This window comes from Pyrus communis, chromosome 17 (assembly GCF_041283825.1).
Source record: "Pyrus communis isolate YQ-2024b chromosome 17, ASM4128382v1, whole genome shotgun sequence".
NCBI classification, from domain to species: domain Eukaryota; kingdom Viridiplantae; phylum Streptophyta; class Magnoliopsida; order Rosales; family Rosaceae; genus Pyrus; species Pyrus communis.
The window spans coordinates 3,405,786-3,421,551 of NC_142581.1; the positions used below are offsets into that span (position 1 = coordinate 3,405,786).

At 36.1% G+C, this 15,766-nt stretch overlaps 3 protein-coding genes across 8 annotated transcripts; 1 reads left to right on the plus strand and 2 right to left on the minus strand.

The window, feature by feature from the left end:
• The first annotated feature begins 1,729 nt into the window (after positions 1-1,729).
• On the plus strand, positions 1,730-3,032 carry LOC137709256 (uncharacterized). The gene has a single exon (XM_068448348.2). The coding sequence runs from the start codon at positions 1,730-1,732 to the stop codon at positions 2,996-2,998; it is 1,269 nt and encodes a 422-aa protein (XP_068304449.1). The 3' UTR covers positions 2,999-3,032.
• Positions 3,033-3,973: 941 nt separating this feature from the next.
• LOC137708215 (SNF1-related protein kinase catalytic subunit alpha KIN10) lies at positions 3,974-8,852 on the minus strand. Of its 6 annotated transcripts, none has more exons than XM_088689489.1 (11): positions 8,713-8,852; positions 7,283-7,481; positions 6,966-7,150; positions 6,706-6,888; positions 6,458-6,589; positions 6,031-6,216; positions 5,536-5,625; positions 5,385-5,468; positions 4,914-5,030; positions 4,546-4,788; positions 3,974-4,386 (listed from the first exon to the last, which is right to left on the minus strand). In XM_088689489.1, exons 2-11 carry the CDS (start codon positions 7,470-7,472, stop codon positions 4,273-4,275), a joined length of 1,524 nt encoding a protein of 507 aa, XP_088545615.1. In that variant the 5' UTR covers positions 7,473-7,481; positions 8,713-8,852; the 3' UTR covers positions 3,974-4,272. The 6 variants fall into 6 exon arrangements, with proteins under 6 accessions (XP_088545615.1, XP_068303340.2, XP_068303343.2 ...); XM_068447239.2 differs by having other exon boundaries at positions 4,914-5,054; XM_068447242.2 differs by having other exon boundaries at positions 8,599-8,839.
• A 977-nt stretch (positions 8,853-9,829) lies between these two features.
• LOC137708437 (uncharacterized) lies at positions 9,830-11,755 on the minus strand. Its single transcript, XM_068447516.2, has 3 exons — positions 11,601-11,755; positions 10,689-10,975; positions 9,830-10,175 (listed from the first exon to the last, which is right to left on the minus strand). The coding sequence occupies exons 2-3, from the start codon at positions 10,951-10,953 to the stop codon at positions 10,096-10,098; spliced, it is 345 nt and encodes a 114-aa protein (XP_068303617.2). The 5' UTR covers positions 10,954-10,975; positions 11,601-11,755; the 3' UTR covers positions 9,830-10,095.
• Positions 11,756-15,766: the final 4,011 nt, after the last annotated feature.

Sequence of the window (15,766 nt, forward strand, 5' to 3'; positions counted from 1 at the left end):
TTGTTGAAGATTATATTATTATTTAAGCGTTAATTAACGTGCTTATTTTTTATTTGTGACACATCACATTGTTTATGGTCTAAAAATGATTTACTTAACATTACTCTTCATGAAAATGTCATTGTCACATACATTATTAGTGTTAGTATTATTATTTTTATACGAGCAAAATTGTGGGATGGAGAACTCAAAATGAGAATTGGATAAGTGATCTTGCGTGCAAGGATGAATTCTTTCGATCACTTGTGCTGCAATCCCCTTGTATTAAGGTAATCTTATTGTATATAAATTCAAATGTGACTCTATGCGTTGTTTGATAATCATTTCATTTTTAGTTTCTATTTTTCACTTTTTTTATTAGAAATAAAAGGAAATGCAACGAGGGAAGGAAGGGTGAACAAGGATAGCAGAACGGTGGTGGAAAGATATAGAAAAATGTACATAGAATGGTACAAAACAAAAAATCTAAAAACAATTTTAAGTAGATTTTCATTTCTAGTTTTATATTTTCATTTCGTATGTCATTTTGTGCATTTCTCTGTCTTCTCTCCTACCAGACTTCCTCCGTATCCTTGATTAATCTATCATTTCAGGATTTCTTCTAGGGAAGTGTGGAGTTTTAAATTCAGAACGAATGAGTAGAAACTCAATACCTTATCTGTCAGGATATTAGATCACATACTTCTGGTAGATATTCATTCCTCTAGTAGATGAACTTAAATAAACCCGTAGTTGCCTTAGATGACTTTCAATAAGGGTGGTGATCAATTTGGTGGTAATTTTTTCTAAGCTGGTTTAATTAATATAATTATCCTGTACCGATATGGATCTTCTGCCCCTAATTGTAATTAGCTCACTAAACATATGTTGATCTAATTAGGCTCCATTTGTTGTCCATCTTCAGCATCATTTGATTAATTGTTTTGCTCAATGCTGATGATGCACTTGTAATTGTTTTCATCAGATATTCAATACAAGGGTACAATTAGTCCCTTTCTTTACTTCTATGTTTTTATCTCCTTGGTGCTAAAACGTAACTCACTAATTTTATAAAATATAGTTTATTAAACATATAAAATACATGTAAAAGAAGATACGACTAGTTCAAGCTCACAATTCCATATAATTAATTTTGTGATACATATTTTTAAAATAACAACAGTCTTCTCGTCCTTCTCGAAGGAGGAAAGTTTATTTTTAACTAATGTGACATCGTTTCATCAGATCATAAGATAATCGGGATAATTCATTCTTTTGATGATCATCGAAGAATTATGTCTAAAAAAATTCGTTTCACTTGGAGTCCGTTTAGTCGATCATATGTGTCAAACAAATCAATAGTTATGACAACAAATAACGTCTTTATGATAAATTGGTAACTTGTTTGATACACCCGACTAAGCAATCTCTTAATTAAATGAGTTTTTCTAGAGATGATCATTGGACTGATAGCATAGAAGAGAGATCATATTGGCATCTTTGGCTCGGTCAAATTTAACAGTTGCAGGTCTCTTTCAATTAGGTTATTGTTTATTGCCCGAGATTAATAAGAACAAAGAGATAAAAACAAACGCTATAAGACGATTTCATATTCAATCCTGTGAAAAAATCTTCCTATTCCCCGCATATAAATATGCACATTAGCATCAAAGCCTCCAACTTCAATTAAATCAATCACTTGCAAGTACAAAACATAAACTCAAAAGAACTTAATAGCTAGTAGCTAGAAATGGCAAGGAAGAGAAAAGTTAGTGAGGGAGTGGAAGACAACAGCGCTACTTCAAGTGAGGGAACCATGGGTTGGGATGAGATGGTGAAGGAAGCTTCTGCTGTCGCCGAGCTAGGCGGAGCACGTAGGGCGCGAAAGCGCTTTGTTGGTGTCCGGCAAAGACCCTCTGGAAGATGGGTGGCCGAGATCAAGGATACCATTCAAAAAATTAGGGTTTGGCTAGGCACCTTTGACACTGCTGAGGAAGCAGCTAGAGCTTACGATGAGGCTGCCTGCTTGCTTCGCGGTGCCAACACCCGAACCAACTTCTGGCCTTGCTCCCATTTGCCGTCTTCAACCCCGGCGCTCCCCTCGAAGATCACAAACCTCCTCCTCCAGAGGCTGAAAGCAAGGAACAACGCCAACTCTTGCTCTCCTCCTTCTTCTGCTCCTCTCCCTATCATCAACCACCAACACGATAACAATCTTCACGAACAAGCAGCAAAAACCGAATTGTCTGAAACATACACGGATTTCCTCAACGATCCCGAAGATTACTACATCACAAGCAGCAACAATCATGACATCATCACTGATCATATCAGTGCAAGCAGCATTGACTACATGACATCGAGCTTAGAGTCATGCTTAACTAACAAGGAAACTGATCACATAGAGTACGGTAACTTGAGTGAATTGGTGCAACAGACTTACAGCTGCGGAGATGCAAATTTCGCAGCAGAAGGATCGGAGGAAGATGTTGATCCAGAACAAGAACAAGAAGAGGAAATGAACGGAGATCAAGTTGGAGTTATAGACTTCCAGTTTGTCGATGATATCGGAGCATCCAACTCAAACTGCTACTCTCCATCGCCTTTCGAGATTGCTGAGGAGATAGAGGAGCCGGTTCTGGAGGCTGAGAGCTACACCGACGAGCCTTCGATGCTGAGAGCCGCCATGAAGAGAATGAAGTACGAGAGGAAGTTTTCGGCTTCTCTCTACGCCTTCAATGGGATTCCCGAGTGCTTGAAGTTAAGAATCGGATCGGTGAATGGGAATGGGAAAGGTAGAGGGGTGTCTGAGTGTTTGAGCAACCTTCAGAGAGCGTGCGGTAACAAGAAAGAAGAGGAGGTTGTTGTTACTGTGGGGGCGGCGGGGGAACACCAACGAAATGATTCGAAACAGGAGGAGCAGGGTTCATCAATGGATGTTTCTCTGAGTGGTGATGGTGAATTGTCACTCTGGAGCTCACTTGATCTGCCGCCAATCTGCTTTTTGTCAACTAATTAGTTCTTCTTCTTTCTTTTTCTTTTTTTTTTTTACCAAATTCATGCTCTAATTTGATTCCACACATCAATCTGGAATTCCATTCTTTGCAATATTTTCTGATATTCTAATATATTTCAAAGAAATAGTGAATTTTATGTAATTCGAACTTTGGGTTCAAACTTCGACCCGATGAAGTAATAATAAAGGAATATGTTTTCCTCAACTCATATTTTTTCCTTCAGTGTTCATTACCTTGTCTTGTTTTTGCCCCTTAATTCCTTTTTTATTATTTTTATTCCAATGTGTAGGAGTACAAAAATCATTTCCTATAATTCTTTAAAAAAATATAACAAATAAAATAAATTAGCAGGTTTTGTTGTATATTTGATTCAATAATTTGGAAATTTTGAGGTTTTGTTTGGTGTGTATTGGACATAAGCTAAAGGGAAAACACATGTTAGACAAACACAACCCAAACTAATAATTTGCAAGATCCTTTTAAAACTAAGCAATTCAGAGAGTTAATGAAATCTCTATCGAGAGCTGTTATTGACCAATTATAATTAGATATCAAACTTTTCATCCATGTGTAGAAGCTAACACTTAGACGAGCATAACCGCACTGCAAGTGATTGTTTCTTTTGCACACCACAAGAGATGATAACAAGCAGGCAGCAGTTGATGTAGACGTTTCACCTGAATTGATTGATGATGGTAAATGATTTACAACTACAACAACAGATCCTTATTCCACTAAATAAGGTCAACTGTGTAATTCTAAAACGCCACTACGCTCGATTTAACACCGAATTTCCCGTTAACTTCAAGTACTCTATATCTTTTCTGTAAGTTTTTTTCAAAATCTTTCCAAGTCTTCCTTTACCCTTTTTGACTTGACTCTCTATCTCATTATCGCATTTTCTAACCAGAGCATCTGTATGCTTTTGTTGCTTAAATAAATTACAGTACTTTGAAATACACTGAATTGTAAGGATATGTTAAAGCATTTCTCCAAAGGAGGTCGGTTCTTTCTTTCATACTAATTTGTGTTCGTAAAGAGGAAAATTCAGGACAGACCCACTTCAAATACCAAACTAGAAATAACTCGGCCAACGCCAGTGTTGAACACTGGCTCAATAACAAAACGATTACCCATATAAAACTGGGGAATGCGACGGAAATAAGTACAGCAGCACAAACTGAAGGACAGATTATATATACAAATTGCGAGGTTTTTTTTCCCGAGCATCACGATAGATTCACAAAGGACTTGTTGAAGGCCTAGCTCTCTACCTCTAAAGGACACGAAGTTGGGCAAGGAAAGCAGCACAAAGATCCAAGAAGAGAAACTGCGGACCCTGAACCCTCTGAAGATCAAGCAGGTACTTCTCCGCCGGAGTTTTGAAAAGCTGTTAATACCCAAAACAGCGGCAAAATATGTCAGGATTATGTTCTGGACAGATGCTCGAGCAGTGAACTCCTTTGATACCAAAGACAATGGTAGATTGATGACTGAATGGAACTAGAAAAAGTATGGGATTAGGGAGCGATCTAACAGAAACTCTTACCTGCACTTCAAACTTGACCACATTTGGCATCTTCATAGCACCATCATTTTCGATGAGGCTGGACTCATCTCCAAAATAATGGTTACCGTGCACAGGGTTGTCGATCATGCCTTCGTTTTGACCTGGATTGTCAAGAACCCACCTACACTTCATGTTGTAGTGTCCTATCTTCTTCCAACTAACCCGCAATTCTTGTAAAGCTTTAAGGACTTCTGTCATTATTTCACGAGGATGTGCTCGAGACTGGCAATAAAAGGCAGCAATAGATCAACAACAATCATATTAAAGTTTGAACTTCACTCCATTTAACGTCTAGAAGAGTTGCTCCCAAATAATAAATACTTATCCAAAAGCCAAAGAAATTTAACCTGAAGTCCAAGAGCCCATTTCCTTTCAACAGGGAACTGTGGTTTAAAACCCATTCCTTGATACTCCATATATCCAGGAAGGCGGTGCCCAACAGGTGAAGCAGCAGTCTCACTTTGCTGCATACGATTGAAACCACATTCCTGGACCATATCAATAAAAATGAAACACGAATTGTGCCAAGTCTTAACAGAAACTGAACAGCAGAGAAGATTATATGATGAGCTTGATAAAAACAATTCAAGCTTTTGAATAAATTTGCCCCAATCATGTTACGTAAATCTTGGCCTAAATTATGTTCGTTCACAAATCTATCATATTCCTGTATCAAATGCTGTAAAAGTTCCCCCTAACTTCTTTCTTCTTTCATGTTGTTAGATTATGGCCAACAGGCTGAGTCTTTGGCCTTAAAAGAGAAAATTTTATTTTCTAACCAAGCTGACGGTATAATATCGAAAACGGATGACACATACCACAGTCTCCTGAAACTCAGCTCCAAGATAGCCACTGGATACACGGAAACGGTTGTCCAATAACAAATAGTATGCAACTGTTCCCTGAAACATGATGCAGATAGTAAGTCTCAGTTGGAAAATCAAGAGGATGGGTTCCTAAGGTACAAACCTCATTCTGTACTCTACTACGAAGAGACTCAACCAGATGGTTCCTGTCAAATCCCATCTTAACTACCTCCTGAAGAATTTCCTCATCAATCTGCATAAAGAAGGGTGACACTTCAGAACTTATGATATAATATCATGTAACCAAAAGACAAAATCCCAAGTCCTCCCCAAAAGAAGTAAACATCACAACAATAAAAAGGCCAAAATACTGACAATGGACCATAAAAAAACAACCAATGTGGATGGCAATCTTGAAAATTGTTTGTGCACATGCACTGGTCTATGCAGCATAAATAAAAACGTGCAATACAAACACAATATGGACATGCCAATACAAAACTGAGAAAAAAATGGAATACAGTACATTAAACTATGGACCAAAAAACCGAAATATTTCACAATTCCATTTAAACAACATGGCAAATATCACTTGGCACATCTTGAAGAACAAACCAGAACATTTATTCTAACTGCAATACAGAAGATACAAGGAAACCTTTTTTGCTTGTTGCATGGTGTCTGGTGGAGGAACAGCTAAATAACGAGGAAGATGAGCCTGGAACCATGCATGATTTCGAATCTCAGGAATGGTCATTCGCTTCATTGGATCAACTACGAGCATTCTTGGAATCAAGTCTCTTGCACCAGGTGACAAATGACTAGGAAGAGTGTATATCCCACCCTGAAGACAAAATGACGTAGGCTTAGGCCAGATAACTAATCTGCAAGCATATAACTATTTGATTCATGATATGCTATAGCTTGTTTAATATAGATAGTGAATGGAAAATTTGATTGTCAGTGGACACAAAAGCCACAACAGAATTAGATCTTAATATAATTCGAAAACAAAAGGAAAATATATCTGATAAAAACTAAAATATCAATTTTATAGTAAACAAAAGAACCAGATCTAGCAATACCTTTATTTTCTTAAACAAGTTTGGAATATTTTCATCATCAAATGGAAGGGTGCCACAAAGAAGAGCATATAGTATAACACCACAACTCCACACATCCACTTCAGGCCCAGCGTACAGCTTGCCAGATATAACCTACGAAAGATGAAACAGATGCATCATTGGAAAGAGAAATCAAGCCAAGATACGAAAATAATGTATGCAAACTACTTCAAAATAATTTAAAAGACATCTAACTGCAATCTTTTTACCTCTGGAGCAGCATAATTCGGGCTGCCACAACTTGTCTTGAGAAAATGGCCATCACGCATTATGTTGCTCAGACCAAAGTCAGCAATTTTCACATTGCATTTGGAATCCAGAAGCAAATTTTCGGGCTTTAAATCTCTATGAACAACCATATTCCTGTGACAATACTCTACGCCAGATATTATCTGCCAAAAAAAATATTAACTCATATAAGAAGCAAAACAATAGTAGAATAAATACAACAAGACAATTGACAAATCACCTGTTGAAAAAAGTTACGAGCTTCATCTTCCTGCAGCCTACCCTTCTCTACTATATAATCAAAGAGCTCCCCCGACTTCACATACTCCATCACGACATAAATGTCGGATGGTGTTTCAATGACCTCATAGAGTCGTATAATGTGAGGATGCATAAACAACCTCAATATTTTGATTTCTCTTCTCACTGCATCAAATTTAAGGGGAAAATGGAAAGATAATACAACCAAGTCCAAATTCTGAATTCAGGACAGAACTCTTAATTAGAAAGGACAAGTAATCAAATTCATCCATCGATTTACAAAGATAGAGGGCTGACCTTTCTCTTCCATTTCCATGTTCTTTATTTTGCGGCGGTTAAGGATCTTGATAGCAACTTTATGTCCAGTTAATGCATGCTCTGCAATTTTAACCTTTCCAAAAGAACCAATACCAAGAGTCTTTCCGAGCTTGTAATTTGGTAAATAAGTATCAGCACCGCTGCCAGCACGGCCAACAGGTCCATCCATTTTCCTAATCTAAACACACAATCGAACATTCAGATAAATGTACAAGAGATAACACAAACAAAATATCATGCCAAGAAGATATCTCTCAGCCATAGACATCCTCATGGTCATGGTTAGTGGGGAGAAACAATAGCGAATTTATGTAATAACTAATAAGAGATGCACCACCATATAATGACGGTTAAGGTGACATAGTAATGTCCATATATACTTTTGAAAGATACCTCTTAGTCATTGATCAAATAAAAAATATTGAATATACCCGCATAGATTTTTAAAACGTAAGAATACATTCAAGACCCGAGAATTGTATGATACATATCCTCACTTTCAACTGGTTCCTATTTTATTCTTAGTTTAATTGTCCCAACTAATCGCCCCTGGTTCCATATTTCAAACCCTTCTCTCTTTCTACTCCGGCTCTCTACTCTAGCTAACAGTTTGTGATTCTTCAAGTGTACATATAGAATTACTCAAACCCCACCAGGATCGGAAAAGCAAGGCACCACACTTGATTTCACATACTTCATAACAAACATTTAATCTGTAAGTTTGTAAGTACAGATGAAATTCACACTCCAACGTTTTTGTATAGCCAAGGAAATGATAAAAGTAAGCAACTTTGATTGGATCTGTAATTTCACACACTCAAACAACATAAAAAGTTAAAAATTTTCCATTACTCCAACACACCACAAGATAAAAAAGCTATCTATCTTAGAATTGCCCGCCCATCCTCGATTTCGATACATCAGTCATGTAAAAATCCCAAGACACAGTAACAGTAACTTTGAGGAATATAAGCAGAGAAAAAAAAGGAAATTGAAATACCCCACTTTCAAATTAGAAACAGAAACCCAATCTCGCACAAATCAATCAGTAAAACCTTCAATCAGAATAAATAATAATAATTCCCAATTTTTGCAAATTTTGTAACATTTTCCCCCAATTTTTCCAATGGTTGCCTAATTCCAAAGAAACCCAATAAACCCAGCTGCAAAAGATCTCCGATACCAATAAAATCACAGAATTGGACAATTATACAAACAATCAAAGATTCATGCAATTCAACACAAACACATAATACAGAAAACAAGCGAGAGAAAGTAGAGAGGGAGAGAGTTACAGAAAATTAAACCCGAAATTGAAGTCGCAAATACGCAAGGCGTAAAGGGTCTCTTCGAATTGGATTGACGAAATTGCAGTCTCAAAGACCCAGAAACTCGAAAAAAGGGATTACCTGTTCGTCTTTATTCTCTCTCGCTACGCTTCCCGACTTTCCACTCACTCCGCCACCATCAACATCAACTCGTATTAATCAAGTTTACTAATCTTAATTAGTTCCTCCTCAAATGACTGATTCGCCCATCGAAGTTCGGTGAAACGACGGTGAAAGTCACTTTCCGAGGGGGCAAAATGGGGATTTCATATGATTGATTTTGGAGTTTCATATTTTTGGTCTTCATTGGATTTTCAACTGTTTTTACAAATTTTTCTGCCAACTACTTTGACATGAAATCGAAGTTTTAAGTTTAAGCGAAATAACAAATTTGTTAATTCTTAAAAATTTAGTAAGTTATTAATTAATAGAAGATAGCGGAAATGTTTACTTTAGACGAGAAGTTGTGAATCGAATCAATCTAATTTATAAGTTTTCAAGTGTTAAACTTAATTAATTAGATATTTAGTTGATTTCATACGCATTCATTCTCTAAATAAGAAGAAAAAAAGTAGATAAATTTTTATATCAAATTTCAAAGTAACTTAAACGTTTTTTTTCGGCATTAACTATAGTAAAAAATTTTTAAAAAAAATAATTTAACCAAATGTCTATTTTTTTTATTTTATAAAGAAGATCAGTTGCTGGTTTCGCCACAACAGTTCATTCTACATGAGGTGAAAAGACTCACAGAAACATTTCAGTGTCCTCTAATATGATTCCCTAGTGTCAATAATTGAACTCAATACGTCCCTCCGTTGGCCACAATCGTTTAATTTGACCCAATTGATGAATTGATGAGGACTCAAAAATTTTAGGGAGCTGCAACCTATGCAAAAGCTTTAAATAAAATAAAATGTCACACTTATCACACGTTTTATTGCAGAGAGAGTAGATTTTAACTGAGTGAGGATTCCTATGAACTCTATAAACTATAACGTCGATGATTTCTATAAAACATCATTGATTAGGATAGCAGTGATGACATCGTTGATTCTGATCTACTAAACAGACCCTCCATTTTCCAGTTCATTCACCCCTCCATAGCTCCAAGTTTCCAGCCGTTGGCCGGCCGGCCGGCCGCACATTTCTTTCACCCCAACTAGGGTGTTTCATCCTCACAGTTCCAATCAAAACATTGAAAAAATAGGCATAATTTGGCTACAATAATATGAACTACAAACTTCTGCTGGATAAACAGTTTTACAGCCCACAAGCCGAAGAGAAAATCCCAGTACAATGAACTATGCGTGCGAGTGCCACTGCTTCAATAGCAACAAGTCATTTAACGAGAAGTAAATGGAAAAGAAGTTACATACGGATTGTTCATGTGTCCTATACAATATGGATTTTACATGACCGTGTCTCTCACCGCAAGGCATTATTTGGAAAGGCAAAAGAACCCTAGTAGTCCGGAATGGAGGCAAAACGGTATCCTTTTGCACCTCTCCATGCATAATATGCAATTCGTGTCTCATAAAAGCCTGCAGGTCACAATATTTATAAAGAAATCAGTCGGTGAATCGATGACCTCAAACATGTATGAAGCATTTGCATAAGTTAAGACTTGGAATCAAATGAAACCAGTCAGCCAATCAAAGTTCACACAGAATTTCAGAAAACGTCTCCAGATAGCCAATTGCCAGACTCGGAAATCCAGTTTACGCTTTACTCCTAAGCTCCAACAGTTACATCTAAAGAAATTCAACATTCTACCAAAGAGAATAGAGGAAATTCAACATAAGAATTAGGGAATTGATATGAGGCTATCGATTTGAGAATCGAATGCCGTCTCCTCTAACCAAATGATTTAGTTTTCCTCATCTCTAATCGTATGGTGAGGTAATCGATAAGACAAATTTTCCAATGCTTTGAAATGATTCATTAATGTTAAACTCTAAAATTATTGAATCATATATATATATATATATATATATATCATTCGATATATAGTCCGATCAGTCATATATACGGAATGGAAATATCTTTAGGGATACCTGGGAGGAAGGTGAGAACCCCAAGAGCCAAAAGTCCATAGGCTTGAGCCAGCTCCCCTCCCATGTGACCGGTGAAAATGAAGTACGAAAGAAACAGAAGCAATGATCCAAGAGACAGCAGGAAAAGAGCAAGAACTATGGATTTCCACGGGATTTTATCAAAAGACTTTGGCGTATAGTCAAACCGAGGGTCACTGGGGCTTCCATAAACATCATCATCATCCGTAGCAAGAGGGCTGTAACGAACATTGCGCCTAGATGCCATCACCAAGGATGTTCAACAATACCTGAGGATCAGAACGGAGCAGATAACTAAAGCCGTCTCACAACATCCTTAAGGATAAAACGAACGGCCCACCTCCTCGGACAAGGCATATGGGAAAATGAAAAACAACCTCAAACAGCATTTTCAAGTTACAACACTGCAGTTAAGGTGGCATAAAAAACGTCGAAAACCCATAAACCATTTGACAGGAACTTGACAATATAAGATTCTATTTTTTTCTAGGAATTAAGAAATGCAACCAATCAAAGACTATCATATCGAAATCTATATGATGGTATATAGGATAATGTATACTCCTTCGAACAAGGAAACAAAACTCTGCATACAAAAAACGCAGGCAAACATAGAGGAACAGTTTGAAGCACAGATTCATTGGCTGAAACAAAAAATAAACAATTTGCAGAACAGAAGACAATTATGTTCAATTATTCGTATGAAGATCAAAGTCAATTAAGGTTAATTATAATACAAAATTCAAGCACAAACACAAAAATAAATGAACCAACAAAAGTACTCATCTGAAAAAACAGGACGGAAATAGTAAAACGAAGCATTGGAGGGCCCAAATGGATCCTAAAAAGCAAACCCAGATGCTGAAATTGCAAGAATTCAACGAATCTACTAACCTGAGACTTTTGCCCTTTCAACCGGCGATTGAAAACTTGAAGCTTTTCTGCAAAAATTCTACAACGAGAAGATTGAAACTTTCCTCTTAGTCGGCGAGAAGAAAAAAAACCGAAAAACTTGACAGAAAGGATGGAGATCAATTGGGTTATGGTGAGTGAATCAGTAAACGGTGGGGAAGAAGATTCGAAGAAGAGGGCGGAAGGGACCCGGGAAGGAGGGAAGATTTCGGTAACTGGGTTAACGGGCTCGGGTGAGTGGCTAGTAAATGGGCTATGGTTAAAATTCAGATAAGCCTAGCCAAGCCCACACAATTTAGTGTTCTTGTTTTGTTTTTGTTTTTTCAAAAAATTAAAACACACCTTTTAAATTCCGTTTGATAAAACCATATATACATAGAAGAAATGATGGATACAAGATTGAAAGTAGGAAATAAAGAGGAAAGTGACTAAAATAATCATTTTACAGTGTGATTCAAATATCGACATATTAATCAAATATTGACATATAACTTAAGGATAATGTTAGACAGATCAAATTTGCAAACCAAATAACCTGGTTATTAGTTATTAGACTATTACTTAAGTGTTGATTAACGTGCTTATTTCCTATTGATAACACATCATTTGGTTTGCAAATTTGGTTTAAAATTTTAGTCTCCTAGCATTACCCATAAATCAAAAGGCAACTAGCAATTAGTGGAATAAGTTGTAGACATCTAGCTCTTATGACATCTCTAGAGATTATCAAATTTTGTAAGAGTGACCAGTTTAGTAGAGATCAATGCCAACTTATGATAGGTAAAATTAGGTTGGTCATCTTGTTACCGTTGATTTTCCTAAACCTAAACCCTAAATCCTAAACCATTTAGAACACACAGAATGCAACTAGCTAGTTTAGGGCAGCTTAACCAAAAATAAAAAATGCAACTAGGTATATAGCTTTCGTATGAGTTGACTCGATCAAAATGTATATGAAATGTAAAGACTGAATCGTATATAATTGGCTATGCATGTCCGTATTTGAACCCTGGAAAAGGAGGGAAATTAAATTAGTAGCCATGAGAGGTACAATGGGGAATTATAATAGAGAAAGAAACAGCAAAAGAAAGAACTGGGAAGATCATCTTTAACACACATGAAGTTTCCCAGCAATGTCTTGAACAAACTGGAAGATATATATTTCAGAGAATCCTACTCCATCTCCTCTCTTTTTTTTCCTCCGCTTCCCTTCTCTCCTATTTGAACAGTAACGGTTAAGCCACGTCAATATTTTATATTAATTTTTTATAGCAAGAGAAAGCCAAAATAAGAGAATGTGAGAGAATGGAATGGAAGGGGATGGAAAGAGGAGGGAAGAGAATCCTAATCCTATTTCAATATAGTCATTCCAATTAGAAAGGGGCATGTTTAATATATTAAAAGTTTCATCGTTTTAGGGTGCTGGCTTTATATTTATATACATACATATTATATAATGCAGTATAATGCAGGAGACATGCATGTGCAGTGCAGGTAATGATCTTTGATAAATAAACCCACATTATTGCATTATTAAAAAAAAAGAGGCTAATTAATTGTGCATGCATATATCCAACTTCTTTTTCTCTGCAATATGCTCGTGCATTTGCGTGCAGGGCACGTGCTTTCTGCACTTTCTTGTGAACATGCATGCATGTCATCGCTACTTCCTTCGTCTGTTATTTACTTTATTGCTTAGAGAGCCACTTCTTTAAATTATATTAGTGATTGATAGGAGAGGTTTAAGGTTCATGTCGTTTTGCCTGTAATGTTGTTTCTCGTCCTAAACCCTAATCTCTTGCAAGTTTCAAGACCACAACCTGGGAGGATTTTGCAGCACTTATGGTCTAAATTTTATCGTAAACTGTACTGCTAGTGTTTTTCGTTAAGCTTTAACTTATATATAATCAAATATTAAACTGCAAATATCTCTAAATATCTTCCAATTAGATCTTGTCTGATACAAAATAGTTTTGTGTTTTTAACTTATCAAGTATTAATTTAGAGATGTGTTATCCACATCATCTTATACTTTTACACATTATTCTCAATTTTGATCGTTGGATCAAATAAATTGAAGAATATCAAAGAACATAAATTAACAAAACGAGTATGTAAAGTAAAAATAAATGGGTAGAGAGCATCACCCTTGATTTAACCCACGCACTTTTGTCACTGTAGCAAGCAATGCATGCATGCACTCACAAACTCCACTACCTCAAGTCACCATCATGCTTCAAACTTTACAAGCTGCTCTCTTATTTCAAAAGTTAAGTGATAAAATACGTCATAATGTTCGACTTTAGAGGGACTAATAAAGAGGGTAAAAGAGCTATTGGAGCAGTTCTGCTTTATTTCAAATAATGAATCATTTCTAACAACAAATTATTCTAATTAGTTGCAACAATTATTCATTATATGAGAAGTGCGAAAATGTACAATATGATTAAGAAGCAAATCATGGTAGTTAACATGATTTGAATTTAGTTTCTTGTTGAATCATTAAAGTAAATTTGTGGTTTGATCCATAATTGAGGTGCATTGTGGTTCAAACCACATTAATTGACAAAAAGACTCTTCTTATATATGAAAAGCATGGATAGATCATTGTTATAGAAAGTAAAAGAAAATCGAACTTTTCAAGTATGTTCTGAAACCAAGTGCGGCACGTTGAAAAGAGAGAGCCATTATATGAGGTGAGTTCTTACCAAGCTATACAAGGATAATAATCATAGATGGAGATTTCTTTTATTGATGGAATTGATTTGCACTCAAAATAATTAACTTTTGCTTTTCCCAAATACAGTTCTGCGGCTGAGATGAATCATCGTATAGCTTTTAGATTGTCTTTTTCGTGTTTGATGTTGAATCTCATAAAAAAGTGACAAATATCTGCGTCTCCATCTCCATCGATTTCCATTCAAGTTAGGTTCATGGCACTTGGTTTACAATTTAACAAAAATGGCACTTACCCTAATAGTAAAACAGCTTTTAGAAAAAGCCCATCTAGCTATTTAGCACTTCCACTGCTTATAGAAGTGCATAAAAAATTAATATTATTGCGACTTTGTGAGGAATAAAGTATATATTGCCTAACAAAAGGGATTCAAAGACCATATAATTTAGTACCCCCGCACGGAACCGGATCCCCTTCTGAACTTAGGAGGCTAAGCCTTTTGAGCAAAGGATCCGGATCGTTGAAATTTGATCAAAAGGCTACAAATAGAGGGTCCTCTAAAAATTATAATAATTACAGCCGTTGAATCAAATTTCAACGGCCCGTATAATTTGCTCAGGAGACTCAACCCCCTAATCCTAGGAGGGTATCCAGTTCTCTCCCTCTCTCTCTCTCTCAGTTTTTCTTTTATTATTTTTAATTTCCATTTCGACAATCTTGCATGATTGGGAAAAAATGAAAAGTTTTGTTGATGTATTATTGGCTTACAATTGGAGAGAATAATATAGCAAAGTTTAAAGAAAATGTTCTTCGCATACTTTTATTAACAAAACGAAATTCTAAATTATTATAAGTTACGAAATAAGGATTTGAAATTGTATGCACGTTGCCCTATCTAACACTTATTTAATTAGCATGATTGTGATGTGCATGGCATCCATTATTCGAGCTTAAACAAAAATTTTGGTACCCATTTTTACCTTTCACATGTTTTTTTGTTAATTTATGTCTTTTGATATTCTTTGATTAATTCAATCTAATGATCAGAAATTAAGAGGATTGTTTGGAAGGTAAAAATGAGGGTATGAATATTGAATAGTCCCACCATATAGCTTGTAAAAAAGTTTTAGCCATAAAAAGGTTAAATATATAGGGAATTAAAATTGATGACAAGTGTCGTAAAATTTGCTTGGATGCTGATTGTAACTTGTAAGCATTGGTAGCAGTTGCTATTTTCATTAGGGCATGCATCCAAATACAGGTGTAATTTTGTGGACTTGTGAGTCTGTGAAGGCAGAAAAGCGCAAGGAAGAAAAACAAATAGGGAAGCAAAAGCAGCTGGATGAAGCTGTAAACCATATAATTATGCAAAACGGCAGGCAGACAATCTCTTTGTTTGGGTCACATCCAATTGTCATATTAATACAGCACGAGTTTACATGTGTGACCATGTGGCCCATGCCAATTCATG